The sequence below is a fragment of the Heterocephalus glaber genome, unplaced genomic scaffold (genome assembly GCF_053883595.1).
Source record: "Heterocephalus glaber isolate CG9 unplaced genomic scaffold, H.glaber_assembly_v1.0 deba00001572, whole genome shotgun sequence".
Lineage (NCBI taxonomy): Eukaryota > Metazoa > Chordata > Mammalia > Rodentia > Bathyergidae > Heterocephalus > Heterocephalus glaber.
In genome coordinates this window covers 13,742,339-13,763,164 of record NW_028258357.1, presented here as the reverse complement: position 1 = coordinate 13,763,164, position 20,826 = coordinate 13,742,339, and the positions used below count along the sequence as shown (strand labels likewise).

At 46.0% G+C, this 20,826-nt stretch overlaps 1 protein-coding gene and 1 pseudogene across 9 annotated transcripts in view; one reads left to right on the top strand and one right to left on the bottom strand.

The window, feature by feature from the left end:
• Positions 1-5,704, top strand: part of LOC101706222 (uncharacterized) — a 42,186-nt pseudogene extending 36,482 nt beyond the window's left edge. The window contains exon 15 of the transcript XR_015443545.1: positions 200-5,704. The product of XR_015443545.1 is annotated as an uncharacterized LOC101706222 (transcript). The remainder of the gene's footprint in view (positions 1-199) is intronic.
• The window catches only part of Vezt (vezatin, adherens junctions transmembrane protein), a 60,831-nt gene continuing 44,591 nt past the window's right edge, over positions 4,587-20,826 (bottom strand). For 7 of the 8 annotated variants that reach the window (XM_004844925.3, XM_004844927.3, XM_021258452.2 and 4 more), the window contains 5 exons: positions 17,247-17,575; positions 15,470-15,663; positions 9,686-9,786; positions 7,769-7,976; positions 4,587-5,553 (listed from right to left, as the gene is read on the bottom strand). In XM_004844925.3, coding sequence (XP_004844982.2) covers positions 5,063-5,553; positions 7,769-7,976; positions 9,686-9,786; positions 15,470-15,663; positions 17,247-17,575 — 1,323 coding nt within the window. In that variant the 3' untranslated portion in view covers positions 4,587-5,062. Of the gene's footprint in view, positions 6,465-7,768; positions 7,977-9,685; positions 9,787-15,469; positions 15,664-17,246; positions 17,576-20,826 lie in introns of all 8 variants that reach the window. The other variant, XM_021258456.2, reaches the window with a different exon arrangement.

Here is a 20,826-nt window from a genome sequence, read left to right as displayed (position 1 = left end):
AGCATATCAAAGAATAAATTCTTGGGCCAGGGATTTAGCTCAGTGGTTCTGGCGCCTGCCTCGCAAGCGCAAGTTCCCGAGTTCGATCCCCCGTACCAAAAAAAAAAAGAATAAATTCTTAGTGGTATGATCGCCCAGAGCCTACAAATCTTATTCTCAGATCTCTGAGATATCAATACCAAATGTTTTATTTTTTCAGGGCCTAATCTACTCTGTGTCTTGGAGATGAAGATGCCTTTGTGTTAAGAAAAAGAAAAGCCAAATACATTTTAACAGCATCTGTTTTCCAATCTAAATAGAAAATACCATAGAAAATGTTAACTGGAATGGACTGGTTTTAATCACAGCCAACATTACAGTGGGAACTAACTTTAGAGAAGGTACGAAAATAAAATGGACCCTTTTGCACAGTAACAACTCTCGTATTTTGAGAGCAGGCATTGAATCCAGGAACCTCACTGGATTAAAGAGCCCAACTTTACAGGCAGTGACTAAGAGCTGCCATAAAGTCCATGCACTTATGCACAATCCACTTCTGGTCTTCACTGTGCCTGCTTACTCTTAGTATACACACAGTTCTAACCAGCTTTGTTGCTTGCTGTTCAAAACCAGAGCAGCTCAGGAGGTGCATTAAGCAGGTGGAGAAAGGCTGCTGCCACAGGCACACTTGAGCAACCAGGGACATAAACAGGGGAATCAGAACAACTCTCCAAAACATAGACATGAAAACCTAAGCAAGCACAGCCACAGAGTCATTTGGTACAGGGAGAAATGGTTCTCAGTGTTCTGTCCACCAGGGTGTAACTAATGTTCATAATGGCCATTTTAATATAAAAATATTAGAGTGGACTTATACACTGTTCAAGACAGCAGTGCTCATGGGTTTTGCAAAGATATCTTCAAAAGTTATTCCAAAACATGCGAACAATGGAAGAAGCTCTCATTCAGTAGAAAACGGGGCTGTCCAGCATGACCATTCCCGATAACACACTATTCGTTCCTCATACACAGTCAGGCTAGCCAGTTCTTCCTAACCTGGCCACATTTAGTCTTTAGAATATGAGTTTGGTGAGCAGAGCTGAAGTCACAGTAATAATCCCCTAAGTTTTATACTGATACACTGAACTAAGAACGATCAACAAGAACAAAATATGTAACACTTTCCTGAAACATACACAATGATTTATACAAAGATGACAGTCAAATGTCCCTTTACAGTTGAATTCATTAGTGGAGAGTCCTGGAAACATCAATATATAAAAATGAATTAAGCTGGGATTTAGATCAGTGGTTCCGCTGCCTGCCTCACAAGCATAAGGTCCCGAGTTCGACCCCTGGTACCAAAACCAAAACAAACAAACCAACAAAAAAATGAATTAGTCAGTCAAATACACAGACAGCAGTAATATATTTGGGCAAGTACTTTTAGCAGTTCTTAAGGTAAACGAAGGAATGTTAGCAGCCACGGCGAACATGGAGTCCATGCATTTCACTACCGGAAAAGCACTCAGCCTGTTCCAGTTACTTACTCTTCTTTTAGACACAATTCTAGCAAGCTTGGCAGTCTGGGTTTTCAGTCCGTGGCAGATTAGAAGCAGCAAATGAGGGACCTACTGCAGGAGGCAGGCACACAAGACAGCGGCAAATGACAGCTGATGATAAGGAAGATACAGAAATGGTGAGAAACAGAGGCAGCTCAAAAGCACAGCAGTGTGAAGCTACAGCAGGAAGGGAGCACCACAGAGCAAGATGGCTCAGTGGTCACCCAGTCAGTCATCACCCAGGGACAGGGACAGGGGCTCTTGAAGACACCAAAGCAAAGGGATCATAGTCTATGACTCTAGGAGAGGTCGGGAAGTAGAAAGTACAGTTAGCTATTAAGCTGTGAGTCTGAATGATTAAGTGGGTTTCCCTTAGCTACCTGCAAAGTTAACTGATTCAAGTCAATCACCTGTTAACGACAGATGAATGAACGGTTAGGCATTTTCCTTGTATTTTCTCTCCTAAACTATTTGCACCTTCCTGTTTTAATCTAAGCACAAACTGCAGGTTTCTAGAAATAAAACCAGCAAAATAAAGTTAATCTTTATTTGTAGCATGATATCTACTTTAGCTCCACAGTAATTTAGCTGGGCTGCTCCAGTCTGACATATTTATAACTGGGTCTTGCTTTTCAGCCTGAAGTTTTATTTGCTTTTTAACCTCTTCTGAGAAGAATGAGAAAATGTCATTTAGCAATTCAGAGAATTTGTGTTAAGGTGGTTGAATGAAGGAGAGATTTAAACTCTAGCCTATATCTCTGTAGGAAAGCCTAAAACTCATTCTGAAACATCCTGAGTATTTTCCCCTGGACTTGTCTCTAGTAACTTAGGAATGCAAACATGCGTTAACGCATGCACGCTCAGATTCTGAGCACAATTACTGCACTTTTAAGGAGGGCCTGTGCTACAATAAGCAGAGGACTGAAAATCAAGACAGGCAAGAGCTGGGAAGGCTTTGGCGGAAGCTGACAAAGGGATCATGGGCGTGATGTCAGGCGCCTGGCCACTGTGCCTCCCTGTCCTAGGTTGGCAAAGAGCCTGAGTCCTGTCCTCCACAGTGACCCAGGGGCCGCTCACGGCATCCTTTCCTGGAGAATTACATTGGTCCTGGAAAACAAACTGTAGCAGCAATGTCTGTATCAAAAGCTGTCAAGAATTAAACTGTCAAGGGCTGGGGATTTAGCTCAGTGGCGCTGCACCTGCATCACAAGTGCAAGATCCTGAGTTCGATCCCTGTTACCAAAAAACCCCAGCCAACCAACCAAACAAAAAAACTGTGAAAACAATAGTGTGAAATCTGCAAAGTACAACTCTAAGTTTTCCTTACAAAATGTTTTCTGGGAGTGCTTCTTCTGGATGTAGAATGGCAGCTATTAAAACTAGTCAGTCCTTATAGGAAAAAGTAAGCATTCTTAGAAAAGTAGTGAACACTAACACCTACTTACATGACACTGGCCTGTTGGTTAGCGTTTATTTCTAAGGTTTCTGTGGCAAGAACAAAGTGCTAGACAGAGATTCTTAGATTTTATTGGGCATAAACATTAGCTAAGTCTCATTCTAAAGAATTACAGAGAGAATAGCTTATAATCTGCATTAAAAAAAATAAGATCATTAGTTTTTTCTGATGCAGGTACCCCACTAAAACAATTGAGAAACAATGACAGAATATAATAAGAAAAAATTAGTCAAGGAATTTTCACAGAGAAGATAGTATTTTGTCTTGGAAATACTTTAGAATCAGCTTAGGGAGACAGTATAAAACTGACACACTGTATGGAGATATTTTCCCCAAACTGGCATAATAGAAACAAAATATAATGAAGGAATAAAAAATTATTAAATTCTAATTCTTCCTGTAAGGTTATAGGTTAGAGAGAGATGATTACATTTTTCCATAATTTCTTCTAAATCCAAGGAAAAATGAAGTTGGCAAGCTAAGTAATTTAAGTGAGAAAGAAGACCCTAAGTATTATTATTTAGGAATACAGAAATCAGTTATAACACAAGAAGATTCTTTTTCTTTGAAAAAGGTGCAACCTAAGGTATTGTTTAAAAGGGTAATTATGTTAACTCCTAGAATTTGAGCAAAAGGCAAATCATTTATGGTTCAAGGATCTCTACTATTTATATAAAGCAGAACCAAGTTTTTTCTCAGGATAAAAAATAGCTCTTAAAAAAATGTCTTCGATGTAAGTAAATTTACTCACAAAAGTGCTAAGTTTCGGGCATTGGGATATTTCTTAATCTAGGGCTGATGCAGATTCATCATGGTGTTTCCTCTGTAGGACAGCAGCAGCAAGTGAGTCACTCCTACACTGTCCCAGTAACGTCCACAAGTACTTCATGTGCAGGAGTGACAGGTCTCAGAGGCAGGAGACGCCTGTAAATGTCCCTCTGAAAATGCAGGCCCGACACTGGTGAGGAGACCGCTGAGGTGGAAAGCAGCTCCTCTAAGAGGTAGTTTGTAAATGGACTACTAAGGAGACGGGGTGCCTTCCACAAAGCTGTCGGGAGGTTTCCTGAGGCTAAGGTGGGAGGGCTAGAAAGGCTCCAGTAATAGCACACATTTAACCCTAGGCAAACTGATACAAAGTCCAATCTGCTAGCCAGGTGTGGTGATGCACACCTGTAATCCCAGCACTCTGGAGGCTGAGGCAGGAGTTGAGGCCAGCCTGAACTGCATAGCAAGACCCTGTCTCAAAAAACAAAACCAAAAAAAATCTGCTAAGGTGAAGTGGGTCTTTGGCCACCAGGGTCTCACTTTCATGTCATCTCTTGTAACAGGGACAGAAGAAGTGACAAAAAATAACTGAAAGGATATTTCTCAATGTGGTACAGTTTTCTTTCACTACTGGGGATAGAACTCGGGTCCTTGTGCGTGGCAGAACCACTGAGCTAAATCCCCAGTCCACACTGTTTTCTTTTACAGATTGTTAGGACCTCAGAAGGAGCCGGAATTCACATGTGACCAGGTGAACACGGGACATGTGTCACAACCCAAATACGTGAAACTACCTCCAAGTTCCAAATCCCAGCACACATCAATTATAGGAATTCATTTTTTTATTCAGAGCCCGTGTCTTGCTTGAAGACTGGTATAAACAAAAAATTAGATACAAACAACTCGAGAACATAATAGCTACAAGTTCTTAACTGCAAGGGAACAGTACAGAGGAGTCATACTAAACGGTCATGCTCTTGCCAGAGCATTGTCCTGGTCACTCAGAACAGTGAGACCTGCCAAGAAATGGTAAATTCATTCCTTATTAAAAGTACCGACAGGGTTACCAAGATTATCAGCTGTGCCACAATAAAATACCAGTTTATGCAAAGGAGCCCTTACCTTTTTCTGATTCTCCTACAAGATTTGTCATTTACAGGTAACTACTAATCTCAGGCCAGCTGTTCACACCAGGGTTCTTCCTGCAAATTCACACCGAAAGCCTGCATAGAGCAAACTCACTCACGCCCCTTTCCAGTCTCGGAGCCAGAACACTGGGAAGGAACCATCTCAGCTGGCTTCAAGTGCACCCGGGCTCCTGCTGTCCTTCCAGCTCTTCCTGGTTTTCCTCCATCAGCTGTTCCTCATTCTCGTCGCCGAAAGTCTGCTCCTGCATGGTGGTGAAGGACAGAGACCGGGCGGCCACCTCTGCCGCGAGGCCGGCAGTGAAGGTGAACTCGGGGGATAGCTGCAGCTGAGCGAGTCGCTGTCGCTGCCGCAGGGTGCGTGGGGCCACTGGCTGCGCTTCGGCCTCGCTGGCGCACTGAGGGGGCACTCTCTCTTCCACTCCTTCCGGGGGGACCTCGCCGGCAGGACTGGCCGGGCTCTCCTGCTCCGCGGGGGTCCTGCACTCGAGCTCAGTCCTACTTAGTGCACTGTAGGGGACGGAGGGCTTACTAGTTTCCACTTCGGCATCATTTTGACTGACTTTTCCCAAATCTGAACTCACTGGTGGCTCTGAGTTACTTAGGGCTTCCACTGGGTCTACAGGACACAAGGGTTTCAACACAGCTTTAAAGAAAGAAACAGAAAATGGAAAGAAAAGAAAAAAGAAAAATAATAACTAAGGACTCAGCAATGATTTCAATTTTAATTTAAACTCCCAGTAGCTTTCTTTTTAAAAAGAATGATAAATGAATAAATAAAGGAAATCTCAATAAAGCTTTCTGGTGAAATCATTGTAATATAATGCTACTTTCTTACTCAAAAGCAGTGGTCACTAAAGTGCGGTCCCTGAACAACACGCTCAGTTATCACCTACAAATTCCTTACAAACACAAATCTCAGCTGCATTTTACAGGCCCTCTTCTTGGTTCGGATGCACATAAAGTTTGACAATGATTGTCAGGAAAGAATAAGCAGCATGGCTTTCACTTAAAATGTTATCGGTAAAATGGCTAAGGTGATCCAAATCTTCACATCTTCAACATACAAGCGGATGTGTGTACAAGCTAACAGAAGTGTGACATCCAATCCCACCGGCCTGCTGACCACCCACGAGACCCCCTGGGAGTGGAGCTGTGGCACAGGAAGACACAAATGACACCGGTGTGCATTCGAGACCGACTAGCGCACCAGGCAGAGTAGTAGACACGACCCTCACGTCCGCATGGTGCCCGTCGTCCTTGCAAGGAAATGAGGTGACTTAGGCCCTCTCGGTGTTAGTAGGCAGTGGGTCGCTGGCCGGGCGGCCTCTCCTCCCAGTGCGAGGGTTAGTACAGCACAACACGTTATGAAGCAGGATGGGAGGAAGAGTGCTTCTTGAAGAGCTGGCGTGTATTTAGAAATTGTTTTGTAAAACGTGTGGGTTTCCAAGAGCCGTCCCCATGCTGCGGTCACTCCACTGGAGCAGCAGCAACATAGAAAGAGTGGCCACGCAGGCTCCAGTGCAGTCCCTCTCTAATTCCACTCGCAATTCACCCCTGTAGGCAGAGACGGAAACCGCTCTAGAGGATGGGCTGGAATTGGCAGTTTATGCTAGCGGCAGCTACACAGCACCACCCTAAACTGTGTCCAAAGCACACGCCTGAACACGAGGCTCGGTGCTGGTGTGCCGTAAGGTCAACAGGTATTCTAAGGCTATGAAGGAAATACTGAGCAATGAAAGACACAGGGCTATTTTCAGGACTCAGGCATGTCTTCAGTTTATAAATCTACTAGTTCTTACCAAATGTACAATGCGGAGTTGACTGATACTCATGATTGTTGCTAGTTGCAGGGGAGAATAGAACCGTGTAAGGGGTGGACCAGGCCAGGAGGAGAAGCCCCGGAGCAGGGATTGTGTCTCTCCATCTGTGTGCTAGGCGCATAGTGGCAGGTGTGCACATAACGGGTTCTCAGTAACTACTTGCTGAATAAATGCCGTGTGGAATAATAAAACCCCTAGTTAAGAAGACTGTAATTTAGTCACAGAGATGGAAAACCGAACTCAAGCCAGGGATGGTGGGGCACACCTGTAATGCCTGGATTCTGGAAGGCTGAGGCAGGAGGATTGCCAAGTTTGAGCCCCGTCTGGGCAACTTAGTGATTTACCAAGATCCTGTTTGAAAATTAAAAATAAAATAAGTAAAATAAAATGGCCTGAGGATATAGCTCAGTGTGAAGGCTCTGGGTTCAATCCCCAGTACCACAAAAACACACAAAAACAAGATGAATGCACAGAAAACAATAATGCCTAACCTAAAACCCAATGCCATCACTTCTAACTTATGTAGGCCAACAGGTAAACGTGCAGACAACAGGAGCCTGATCTTTATTGCTGCTTCATCACGGCCCAGCTGTCTGCCTCCTGCTCAAAGCTTCCTTTCCATCCCACCATCTCATCACGATGCCTACCCAGGGCCAGGGCCTGCAGGCTGGGAGAGGCCAGTGTGGGAAAGGGATCAGCATGAGTTTTCTTCATGAATAAAAGCAGGGAGTGTGTGGAACTGGAGTCTCATTAGAATAGCCTAAGTCAAGGAAGTTTCCTGCCATGGGGATGGTGGAAAATGTAACTGAGAATCGTGGATTCTTATGATAGGTGGCTAATGACATAAGGAGGGAGCCAAACTGGGTGTGAAGATAGAGGTGCTGTCAGTGCTTGGTGAGAAAGTGCTGGTGGACTAAGTGCTCACCAGTGGATCCCTCAAATGAACACCTTAAGAATTCTGTAGTGACAAGATTCCCGGTGCAGGAATGGAAGGGTCTCTATAGGGAAATAAGCTTCTACTCTGAAGCCAGTGCTTACCGTGCTCGCTAAACAGGAGCTGCTTCCACTTCTGCCTCTCTGCCTCAGAGGCTTTGAAGCCCAGCACGGACTTCAGCTCCTGCAGGACCCGCTTGGACTCTTCCTGCTCCCGCTTCTGTCTCTCTCTGTCTTCTTGAGACAAGTAAAAAAAATCATCCTTCCGCAAATCACTGTCCATATCTATATCATCCACGTAAGCTTCTAATTCCTGGAAGTGAACAGAAGAACCAGCATTAGACCTCAGCACTCGGTGTTCCAGGAGCTCCCACTTACTCGAAGCCGCCCAGCTCTGGCCTGGGGATGAGCCGCTGCCGACACCAGGCCGGGGTAAGCACAGCTAGGTGGAAGGCGTCTAGAGATACCTCAAGTTCTCCAAAAAACCTCCAACTTCATACTAAAAAGCATGGGTGAAAAAGCCGAACAGTTTCCCGGGCTATTCATCCAATCCCACGCCACACTGTGTCTTCTGGTTAACACAGTGGTGACTGGTACACCAAAACTGCACAAAAGCACAGGCCTGGCAATTTTCCTATTTGAGGTACTGGGACTGAACTGAGGGCCTCTGCCCTGTGCCACATCCTGTCCTCTTCCATTCTGAGCAAGGACCTCGCTAAGATGCCCGGGCTGGGCTGTGGCAGCTATTTTGGTTCCCCTAACTTTGCGGAAGTTTGACGCCTGCTGGGATGAGAGGATACTTCATGTCCTGCTTCCCTCTGGGACACGGGGAGGATACTTGCGGGCTACCCAGCACTCAGGCAGTAAGGTTCGGGGGCCGGCCACCGACTCCCTCCAGACAAGAGCAGACGCCTCCCAGGATCCGTCCTAGGTACGGTGTGGGTGGGGCGGCTCTGAAGCAGGTTTACTGCACAGCACTGCAGGGGCTGGGCAAGGCCCTGTCCGGGACTCAGCAAGGTCTCCCCTGGAACAGCCCTCGGAGCCACTGCAGCTGGCAAGCCCAGGCAGGGGCAAGCCTGCTCATCTGGCGCTCTGAAGTGTGCTGTAAGCTATTTCACAGCTTTAAATAAATTATGTCTGTTATACTAACCTAGGATCAGTTTCCATTTGCAGCTTGGAATACTGAGTAGATCATATGCTGCAAGGAAAGAGTTTTTTTTAGACCAGCAAAAGGCATCTTTGTCAATGTCTAATGCAATCACCAGAATTTGTTTTTTAAAGTGAAGTATAATTTTTTTTTGGTACCAGGGATTGAACTTGGATCCTCGCGCTTGCGCAGCAGGCAGCCAAACCACTGAGCTAAATCCCCGGCCCAATTTTTTTTTTTTTTTTTGAGACAGGGTCTAGCTATGCAGTTCAGACTGGCCTCAAACTCATGGTGATCCTCCTGTCTCAGCCTCCAGAGTGCTGGGATTACAGGTGTGTGCTACCATGCCCAGCTCACTGAGGTCAAGGACACAAATACTAAGCAGGCAAGAGTTTTACGTATATATTCATAATGGGAACCACCACTAAGACCAAGACCAAGACCTTTCAGCACCCCAGAAGAACCTCTGCGGATATACTAATCTTTGTTATATTTAATCACTTCTTTTGGTTCTGTTTTGAGACAGGGTCTTACTAGGTTCATCCAGGCTGGCCTCAAACTTTCAGTGATCCTCCTGCCTCAGCCTCCTGAGACCCGGGATTGCAGGTGTGGGGCACCACGCCTGGCCTGTGTTTAATCACTGTTAAAGGCCTCTAAAACATGGACAATTAGAAATAACAAAACCCGATGATGTGTCTGGTAGGTAAACTCAGATCCAAGACACTAAGAGCTGTGGTTTGATACAAACTTCTGAAGCTCAGTAGAAACAAATTCAACAAGTTATCAACAATTATCTGTGCCTCTTAAAAGAAGGATAGGTAAGCGGTGCATGTGAGATTTCTTTCGGGGAGGAAGACAAAGCCCCTTCCCCTTACCTGCTCCTCCGGGATTGGATCTTTGTCCACGATGTGCAGAGTGGGCTCCATCAGAGGTGCTGTGGCACAGTGTGGATTTTCACATGCTGTTTCAGGCTTGCCTTCAAAAGTAAATGGGGATCAGGATAAAGATGAGAAATCGGCCACATAGGAATGAGTGACTGTCTAATAATAATATCCTTGCCACTAATACTTTGTCAGTTATACAGGCCAATTTGTTCTGATAACTTATAAAAATTAAAAGTACTACAGTTAGCCAGGTGTGGTGGCATACATGTGTAGTCCCAGCACTTGGGAGCCTGAGGCAGGAGGTTCTCAAATTTGAGGCCAGCCTGGGCAACTTATCAACTTAGAGAAAACCTGTCCCAAACTAAAAAAATAAAACGGGCTGGGGATGTGGCTCAGTGCAAAGGCCCTGGGGTTAATTCTAGTACCACAGGCATGCACACAAATACACACACAGAGGCTGGCAGGCAGGCAGAGACACACACAGGATATGAAAGTCAGCAGTAGCACCAGCAGATTCACAATTTAAGTCAAACTAAATTCTTAGAGGAGAGGAACTGGTTTTTCCCCCTGACCTTACCACAGTATCTGGAATGCACTACTCTATAGCTGTGGAACAAAATATTTTGTTCAGAGCATAGAAACAATCTTAAATAGATCACCACTCTTCCTCACAGGAAAACCAACTCCTGTCTTACACATATGCTACTGTAACTTAGAAGTTAGAACTGGAAATGGATTTCCTTAAGTAATTATCTTGATTGAGGTTTTTTTTTTTTGGTACCTCGGGTCCTTGTGCTTGCACAGCAGGCGGCCAAACCACTGAGCTAAATCCCTGGCCCCTCCTTAAGTAAATATCTTGAAAAGATCAACCAAGTGAGTTTAACTGTGATTACTTCACTAAAATTCAAGTTTGGTACTTAATTACAGGATTAGTCTTATGTCTAGCTTTCTTTCATCATTATTCATTATCTCTATTTAAACTTACAGATTTGGAGGTAGGTTTGAGACAGGATCTCATATGTAGCCCAGGCTGGCCTCGAACTCATGGGGAACCTCCTGCCTCTCAAGTGCTGGGATTATAGGTGTGCACCACCACACCCTGCTAGATTTTTACCTTTCAAAATACAAGACAGTTACAGTTTCTCTTTTGAATTAAAAAAGGAAGGTAAATGTTAGAAAGATGGCTGCAGTGTGCTGTCTGTAGGAAGACAGCTGGTGGCAACACCAAGATCAATCTCAGCGTGGCAGCTCGAGCTCCTGAGGTGAACAAGCCCAGGTGACATGCCAGCTCTTGGTGCTGTGGGTTCAGTCACAGCTACCTGCAGACGAGTGGTGGAAACAGCAGTGCTCGTCTCGGAAAGGCTAAAGGGCATGTGAGAAGGCTTCCAGAAAGGCCTACCGCAGCCCACGACTGCAGCTCTCCACTGCTCACCACTGCCTCCTCATGGGGAACAAGTCTCAAGGCTCCTCTCCCTCTCAGATCCTCTGTTCCTTCCTCCCTTCCTGTCTGCGCTTGGCAGCGCGCTGATGGCTTGCTCTGCAGTAGGACAGCGACTTGTAGCCCTTGCTGATGGCCAGTTTCCACGCTAGAACTTCACCTGCCAGGGCCACCTAAGCTACCAACGGGGCCAGCCCGGCTCATGCAACATTTAACAGCAGCTCCCGCACATGACCCATTAACAAAAACCCACCAGGCGCCTGTCATGAGCTCCACGCTGAATGCAGCCTCGGGGGGCCAGTGGGAGAAGTGTGCACCCCACTAACAAGTGGGAACCAACTCCTACTTCAGCTGAGCAGTGTGGCACTGGGAAGGAAGGACTGGCTCACTTCAGCCAGCACTGACTCCATCTCTCAACTCTTTTGTGCCACCCGAACCTACTTATCTGCTTGCATTTCCCTAGATGCTACTTATCTTCCTGTGACAGACTTGGAGTGAAAAACAAAGTTACTCACCACCAAACACCCTAAGAGAACCAAGCCTTCGTAGAGCTTTCTCTCATATGCACACCCACTGTCTGAACTTATTATTGATCTCTATGTTTTTTGTTTTGTTTTATGTTTTGTTTTTGGTACCAGGATTAAACTTGGAAGCTTGGGCTTGTAAGGCAGGCGGCAGAGCCACTGAGCTAAATCCCTGGCCCTGAACTTATTCTTAAAAAAATTTTTTTTTACACCTCAGATTATGGAGCACATGTTGATGGTAAAAGTCCAGCAGTACAGAAAGTCCTCAGGGACAAAGCACCGTGAGCCTGGCTCCTGTTCTCCTTCCAGACTGCTGGAAACAGGTTCAGTCCCAGGCAGCCACGCTCCTGCTTCAGCACAATCCCAGGGGCCTCCCGATGCCAGTGGAGATAGCCGAGCAGGTGGCCGACAACCAAAATACTTCCTTTTCCGATCTTTTAGAGGAAACAAGTTGCTGAAAGCCTGCCTGGAAGATGTATTTCTCAAATTTTCATGTGTGGAGAAATGACCAGATCTTGTTAAGATGCACGCTGGTTTTTAAAAAGTCAGGGGTGCGTGAGAACAAACTTCCAGTGACGATGTACGTTGCTAGTCTGGGAACCATGCTCAGGAGCGAGGCCTTGGAAGTTCTGAGTGTTAAGAGTTTTTACATAGGTGATATTTCTTTTTGTTTGTTTGGTTTTTTGAGACAGGGTCTCACTATATAGCCCAGGCTGGCCTCCAACTCTTGGTGATCCTCCTGCCTCAGCCTCTGGAGTCACAGTGTGCACCACCATGCCTAGCTCATGGTATTTCTCATAATGGGAAACTGTTATTACCTGGGGATTCTTTTTTAGGGCAATTCTTTCTTTTGGTGCTGGGATTGAACCCAGGGCCAAATGAGCTGTATACTTCAGCTCCCTATGGTCATTATTCAGTAATGTCTACATAAAAATATGAAACCACAAAACTATCAGAATAAATCATGAGAGAATTTATAAAATAAATTTGAAATAGAAAAGTTTTAACTAAGATACAAGAATCCAGAACATACAAATGGGGAAAAAAACCACATAAAATATTTTTGTGAGGAAAAATCTATTATAAAGAAACATCATGTTGGGCCAGGATTTAGCTCAGTGGTTCCATCGCCTGCCTTGCAAGTCCAAAGTCCCGAGTTTGATCCCCGGTACCAAAAAAAGAAACATCATGTTATGGCTTGTGTCCAACCCCTCATGCTTTCCCATGAGTGTGACTGACTCATGGTGGGGCCAGGCCCGCAGGCACTGGGATTAAGGGCGTGAGTACTGCCCGCCCTGAGTAGTCTGAATAAGATAAAAGGGCAAGGAAGACTCCATGAAGGTCCCTCTTGTTACCTTTGCTGCCTTGTGTGTGCCATGTTCTTTCTCCTCTGTGATGTCTGTTTACCATCCCTGTCTTGGAGCCAGCCGACTATGGACTTAAATCTCTATGAACTGTAAGCCAAATAAAGCCCTTCCCCTTTAGCTTTTGGTGCTGGTTATTTTGACTCAGCAATAAGAGAAAAGTAACTAATACACATCAGAAGTTACATGAAAAACCAGGAAAAATATTTGCATTTTATAGTACAGAGGATCATTTCCCTATCACATTTAAAAGAGCACCTACAAATGAGAAGAGACAACTGGAAAAAGGATGAGGCATATGAATAAACAGTTGTCAGAATAGGAATTACAAGTGGGTGGGACTCATGGCCACATACACTAAGCAGGCAAGCACTTAACCACTGAGCCATATCCCACTGCTTTTATTATTTTTGCTTGTGTTTTTTTGAGACAGGGTTTTGCTATGTAGCTCAGGCAGGCCTTGAACTTGCATCGATCCTCCTGCCTCAGCCTCCTGAGGACTGCAATCACAGGCAGGTGCCCCCATGCTTGGCTAAAAGAATACACTTGAAAAGCTATGGTCAACTAAGATATGGACTGGAGGGAGGCCTGCGATAGTTGCCTCGGGGAAGGAACCTATAGCTGGGAAGGGGCAGTGGGTAAGAACTCGGGATGCTGTGGGGAGAGGCACAGGTGTGGTCTGGGCCTTGATGTAGGAGCCCTGGCGGCCGGGCTTTGTGGTCAGGGTCTCAGCAGGCTGAGCTGGCGGCAGTGCGACTCAGAGCGTGTCAGGTAGGCAGCCAAGGGGCCACATGCAGTGCTTGGAAGGGGATGGGAGCCGTTTTCGCCACCCAGGGAGGGAGCTACAGATGTGGAAAGGGGAGGAGAGCACCAATCACATGGCATGGATACCAAACTACAGGCCCATGTGACTTTTGGTTGACTCTGTAACACATGCAGACAGACAGGCCCCAACCTGTGAGTCCATAAAGCACACGCACACACAGCTCTGTCTGCACAATGAGGGTACACAAGCAGTTGCACCGTAAGCACACTGAACAACCAGAGCTGGCTTTCTTTTTCCCTTTTTTTTTTTGAGACAGGGTCCTGCTATGTAGGCCAGGCTAGCCTTGAACTCATGGCAATCCTCCTGCCTCAGCCTCCCTCTTGCTGGGATTATAGGAATGCACCACGCCTGGCCAGACGCTGGCTTCTAAATGCCACTGTCCCTCAGAAGGGATCTCAGGGACACGGCTGACATCAAGGCAGGGCAAAGAGAGCAAGGAACTGCTCAAACAATGATTTACCTAACAAATCAGCTGGCATGTGTTCCCTCTGGCTAAATTCTGGACAATTTGAGAAAAAGAAATAAGACAACTACTAAGTCTTCCTGACGTAAGTAGCAAGCGGGGAAAGGAGGTATTTTAGCTGACAGAGGTGTGCCAACTAGTGAGTATAAAAGGAGGAGAGCAAAGCACTGGCTGGACCACCCTGGTGCTAACGGCCACATTATCTCTGGCAGCAATGGAGGTTCTGGGTAGAAGTCTGGTTAGCCTCCTAACAAAGGTTCACAGGGAGAACACAGCATTGGATTGCAGTAGTTACAAAATTAATGGGCAAAACATTCAAAATAAAATTAGTGATATGCAAACAAGCATCAAATCTGAGGCAGACAAAAGCATTTTGGTGGCGAAAATCTCACAGCACCGCTAAATACTGGCGCTTAGTAATGAGTCTGCAGGGCCACTCCTGGTTAATTTGCCTTATTACTTCAATGATTCATCTTTTTTTGTTTTTTGTTTTAGTACCGGGGATTGAACTCAGGACCTTGCACTTTCGAGACAGGCGGTGGAACCACTGAGCTAAATCCCCGGGCCTCATGATTTATCTTAAAGAAAACTCAGTATCTGATCATTGACCACCAAATTCATTCTTCATTTTATTTTTTTGGTACCAGGGATTGAACTCAGGTCCTTGTGCTTGCGCAGCAGGAGGTGAAACCACTGAGCTAAATCCCTGGCCCAAACTCATTCTTTTATTAACTACAAGTTTCTAGAAGTTGTGATAACAGGAAATAATGTCAAAATTTATCTTATTTCAGTTTTTTAAAAAAGAGAAAATTTACTGAACTTTCAAATCATTCATTTTTATATTCAATATAAGAACCAACACTTTGAATTGAGTGTCAATTTATACATGTACATTCAACTTTTGAGTCAGGGTCTCACTATGTAGCCCAGGCTAACCTAGAAATCACGGTGATCCTCCTCCCTCAGCCTCCCACAGCCTCCCAAGTGTTAGGATCACAGCTGTGTGCTACCACGCCTGGCTAAATGCAACTTTTGAAAAGTAAACTAAAACATTTCTGAACTGGTTTCATCCTCCAGATAAGAAAGCTATCTAACAAAACCCTGCCCAAGGAGAATAAGCACTTTCGACAAACACAGCCAAAGAAAGCATTCCCAGGTACCTTTTTTGTCTGGATTCCTTCGCAGCAGTTTGTCCACCTGGGAAATGGCCTCTTCCCAGCAATTATTGCTTGCTTGAACATGGGGCTCAATCAACTTTAATTTCTGTTCTAGGATTTGATAAGCCTCTGACACTAGTTCTTGAGTTTCTTTGGTACAAACAAGCTTCTCAAGTTCATCTTCAAGAATTATTACCCTGGGTTATAGTAAAAAACAGAAACAGATTCTAAAATATAAAATGAGAAAGGTATGGTTTGCAAGGCTTATTTAGAAATGAAGCTTAGAGCCGGGGATTTAGCTCAGTGGTTTCGCCGCCTGCTGCGCAAGCGCAAGGACCCAAATTCGATCCCCCGTACCAAAAAAAAAAAAAGAAAGAAATGAAGCTTAGATGACAATGTTCTGTTGTTGTTTTTTTTGGGTACTGGGGATCGAACTCGGGTCCTTGAGCTTGCGCAGCAGGTGATGAAACCACTGAGCTAAATCCCCGGCCCAATGACAATGTTCTGAAGCTGAATGGGGCTAAGGGCTGTGCAACAATTCTATGTATTTGATACCACTGAATCATATACTTTGTTTGGATTTTTGGAGACAGGTTTCAAATTCACTCTGTAGTCCAGGAGAGCCTAGTACTTGCTATGGCATCCAGGCTGGTTTCAAACTTGCAATCCTTCTACCTCAGCCTCCCAAGTGCTGGGATTACAGGTGTGTACCACCATGCCCAGATACAACATTTTATTTTCATTTTACAGGTAAGAAATTAAATTCAGGGAGAAACAAAACAAAACAACCCCAACTCGCCCAGTCATAAAGCTGGTAAAGTTGGCTGAATCCAGGCCCCAAAGGAGAACATCACAGATTCGGATAATCTTACGGGAATTCAATTACCTGCAGTTATGTGTACGGATAAGGAACGGCTAGGGAGGAGGAGCTTTTGAGGGAGCACTGCAGGGTGAGTGGGCTCCGAGAGGCACAGAGCGTGGAGGATCATGGGAGCTGGCGGGGAAAGGCAGGACTCAGGAAGGATGAGATACGCAGACAGGAGCTCAGACTGCAGCCAGGCCAGGACACCCACTCCTCACCCTTTACTGAGCCCCGGCTGGCCTCAAACTCACTGAGATCTTAGTGTTGGGATCACAGGCATGTGCTACCACGTCTGACTTCAAGGCTACGATTTTAATGGGATATCTGTACACCCTTTAGTCCAAGCTGCTATCCTTGGAGACCAGTGATTTCAGACACGTGAGAAAGCAAATGTGTTTCAGGAACCCTAATCTGCCCGGGGGAAGGAGGGTCAGTGGGTAACGCCCTAGAGTAGGCACATGGTCCTGAACAGTGGTGAAACTCGTGTGGTTTGATATGTCTATTTTTCGTGTTTGAGACAGGGTCTTGCTGTATAGTTAAGGCTGGCCTCCAGCTCCTGGAGATCCTCCTGCCTCAGCCTCCTGAGGGCTGGGATTGCAGGCATGTGCCACCAGGCCCGTGGAGAATCTCATTCTTAAAAACCTTTTCATTTCAGCTCTCGACAACAATGAACACCACCTGCTTTGGTCCTATCTTTTCAGGTTTTCTGATGAAATCAAGAAAAGCAAGTAACTGACTCTCCAAAATCAGAGCGGTACTTACAGATCTCGGTTTCTCTGCTACACTCTAGCTCTGAACTGTCCCGCACGGTGTCTCTCAACTGTCTCTTCCCTTTAGCGAGGACACAGCCAGCGGCCTTGAGGACGCCAGGAGGACGCCGGTTAACTGGGACACTCCCTGCCACGCCCCGGAACTTACTCATTGAGCAGCGCTTTCAGGTGGAGCTGCAGGCTGCGCACGGCAGTGTGGACGCGGCTCAGCTCCCGCGACTGCGGGGCCCGGGCGGAGCGCGGGGTTGCGGCGCGGGGCTGCGTCTCGAAGCAGCGGTGGAACTCGTAGCTGCGCCGCAGCTCGTCCAGGCAGGCGGCATGCGCGTGGGGCAGGCCCCGAGTCACATCCGACAGCAGGCCGTGCGGCAAGCGAGCAGGCGTGAGCTCCGGGCCCGGAGGGGAGTTGGCGGTGGAGAGCAGCAGGGCCAAGCGCCGGAAGAACTCGGAGCTCTGCGCCACCCAGAGCTGAAACAGAACCTACAGAAAAGGACTGATAGTAAAACAGTGGTCTGCATTAAAAATAAACTATAAATTTGACATCATAACTTGTTTTAAAAGTTTTAAAGTTTTTTTTTTGAGACAGGATCTTGCTGCGTAGCCCAGGCCAGCCCGGAACTAGCAGCCATCCTCCTGCCTCAGCTTCCTGAGTGGGGGATTACAGGCCTGCACCACCAGGCCTAATTTTTTAAACTTTATCCTAAATAATGAATATAGCTGAGTTTGTCTAACTCTAAGACCAGCCGAGAATGTCCCATTAGATTATGTAGTCATGGCCTGGGGAGCCCACGATCCACTACTGCACACACCGTTCCCTGCCGGACAGGGGGGCGAGTGAGTCACTGATGGACCAAGAGCTCGAGGTTGGAAACACGCACCTTCTCATGGCCAAGGAATCAGCTAAGAAATGAACACATGAACCAGCCTGAGAGTGGTCACGCTGCAGACCCCTGTGCAGGCAGCCGCAGGCGGGGCCGGGCAGCCGAGCCTCCTCCAGAAGCCCTGCTCAGGACACTCACAGGGCGCAGCCTCGCAGGAAAAGGGGCCGGACGACAGAAGAGGTCGGCACTACTCTGGGGAACTGAGTCCAGTTACTTACAACCGCGAAAAGGGACGAGTGTCCTTCTCAACGATAACAGATGGTTTCACTACCTGAATTTTTAAAATTATGCCAGTAATGAACCAAGATAATTTCAGGTAGGTCTACTTCACTATTAAGTTCTTCAAAAGTGAGCAAGGCCAAATTTGCATGTTGTCAAAGACACACTATCTAGGAATGCTTTAATGTGAGCAAGCTTTCCTGCAAGTTCTCTCTCTCTCTCTCTCTCTCTCTCTCTCTCTCTCTCTCTCTCTCTCTGTCAGGACCTTGGGCTTGCCAGGTGTGGCGCCACTGACCTACATCCCTGGCACTACAATGATTTTAGAAAATATTTCTTTGGCACTAATGCTGCCCAGCACTGTTCTGGGTGTCAACAACACAGCCGTGAACAAAGGAGGAAAGGAAACTCCCACACCCACGGGAACTGATAAGCAACAAGATCGCTTCCTCCTGGATGGGCCTGGGAGGAAAGACTTTGGGAAGAGAGGAGCAGAGGAAGAGGGTGCGCAGAGGCCTGGGGTGGGGAAGGCAAGGCCAGAGGCGGAAAGAGCAGTCTGCTGGGTCCCAGCAGGTGTAGGTTTGAGACTGCCACTGGGGCAGGGGTGGAGGGAAAGGGGGCATTAGGGGCCCGCATTTTAGGACAAGGCATCTGAAAGAAATCAAGTTGGTATAGCTTACTTCTACTTTTTTTTTTTTTGGTGCCAGGGATTGAACTCAGGACTTTGAGCTTTCAAGGCAGGCAGCGGAACCACTGAGCTAAATCCCCGGCCCTACTTCTACTTAAAAAACCCCAACTGCTTGGCATGGTGGCACAAGCCTAGCATTCGGAGGCTGAGGCAGGAGGATTGCCTCCGAGTTCAAGGACAGTCTGGACTACACAGTGAGTTCAAGGCCAGCCTGAATTATAGTGAGACCCTGTCTCAAAAACAAAAACAAACAAAACCCCAATATAGGGATCGGGGATTTAGCTCAGTGGCACTGTACCTGCCTCGAAAGTGCAAGGTCCTCATTTTGATCCCCCCAAAAAACAAACAAAGAAACAAACAAAAAAACCAAAAAAACCCTCCAAAACAATATAGGACCCATTATTCGTTAATCCCTGTCATATTATCCATTCAGCTAAAACTCAAAAATGCTGTATCTTTTTCTGTTCTTTGGATAAAGGAAGCTGCTCTGGACAAGGAAGGGACCACCTGGATAAGCTCTGGATAAGCTGGGGGCAAACAGGAAATTCTGATTTTAAGTACTTCTCAGTGTGTTCATTTTTAAAATCAGAAAATAGAGTCCTTTATGATAATAATAATAATAATAATAATAAAAACTAGTTAAGAATTGAGAGGATGTGGTGAAGCATGTAGCTAACCCCAGTTAGTCAGGAGGCTGAGCCAGGAGGGTGAGTTCAGGCCACAAGACCAAGGTCAGCGTAAGCAACAGAGTGAGACCGGTCTCAAAAACAAAATTAAAAAAGGGGGAGGGGAGAAACAACCTGTTATGTCTTCCAGAGGTATAAGGACTTTGTATCAGGTCTGTCTGTCTGTCTATCCTCCCTGGCTTTTGGGAGCAGGATCTTGCTATACAGTCCACGCCAGCCTTGAATTTACCACACCGTCTCAGGAGTGCTGGATTACAGGCGTGTGTTACTGGGCCTGGCCTGATGCTACTGGACTCTTACTGCACAACCTGTTTCCGTAACTTGCTTTAACTCATGTTTTTCCAGGTTAATATTTTCCTGACACCAGGGCAGTTCCCCATCAGGCACTAGCCATTCTGGGTTATAGGACGTGTCATCTGTCCTGCTACTGTCTGCTCCTGAGATGCCCCACACACCTCCGCTTGGCCAACGGGCTCCTGCTCCGGTGGGCCATCTCAGCTCCCACGCCAGTGTGAGGCCTCCCTGCATCTTCCCTGGCAATGAGTATTACCAACTTCCTGTGTCCCTGGTAAAAATCACAAATGCTTGTTCTTTCATTACGAAGATTGAGCACTTTATTGTGCTTACTGGTGTTTATATTTCTCCTCTGTGACCTACGTCCTGTAAGTTATATATATTATTTTTGTTTTTATAGTGCTGTGGAATTGAACGCAGAGCCTTGTGCATGCCAGGCAAACAATCTACCCCTAGCTCTGAAAATTTTAGATACTTTAGTATTCTTTAGATAACAAGAATTAAACCCTCTGTTGGAAATTGTTATAGTTAGGCTGGGGATTTAGCTCAGTGGCACTGCACCTGCCCTGCAAGTGCAAGGCCTTGAGTTTGATTCCCAGTACCAAAGGAAAAAAAAAAAGATGGTTATAATTATTTGTTTTTTTTAGACAAAGTCTTATTATATAGTGCAGGCTGGCCTTGAACTCGCAGGGATCCTCCTGCCTCAGTCTCCTAAGGGCTGGGGTTACAGACGTGTACCACAATGCCCAGCTAATTGTTATAATTTTTTGAGCTTATTAAAAAGTACACTGTATTTGAAGTTTGAAGTTTAATTTTTATGTAGTCAGTCATACCTTTTTATGTGGCTTTTACCATATGAAAAAATTCCATTTCTTAATATAAACATGGGAATTTTCCACAGGAAGATGAAGATCTTAATGCTTTATCCATGTTTGTTGAAACAAATGGCTCGTCATAAAATCACTT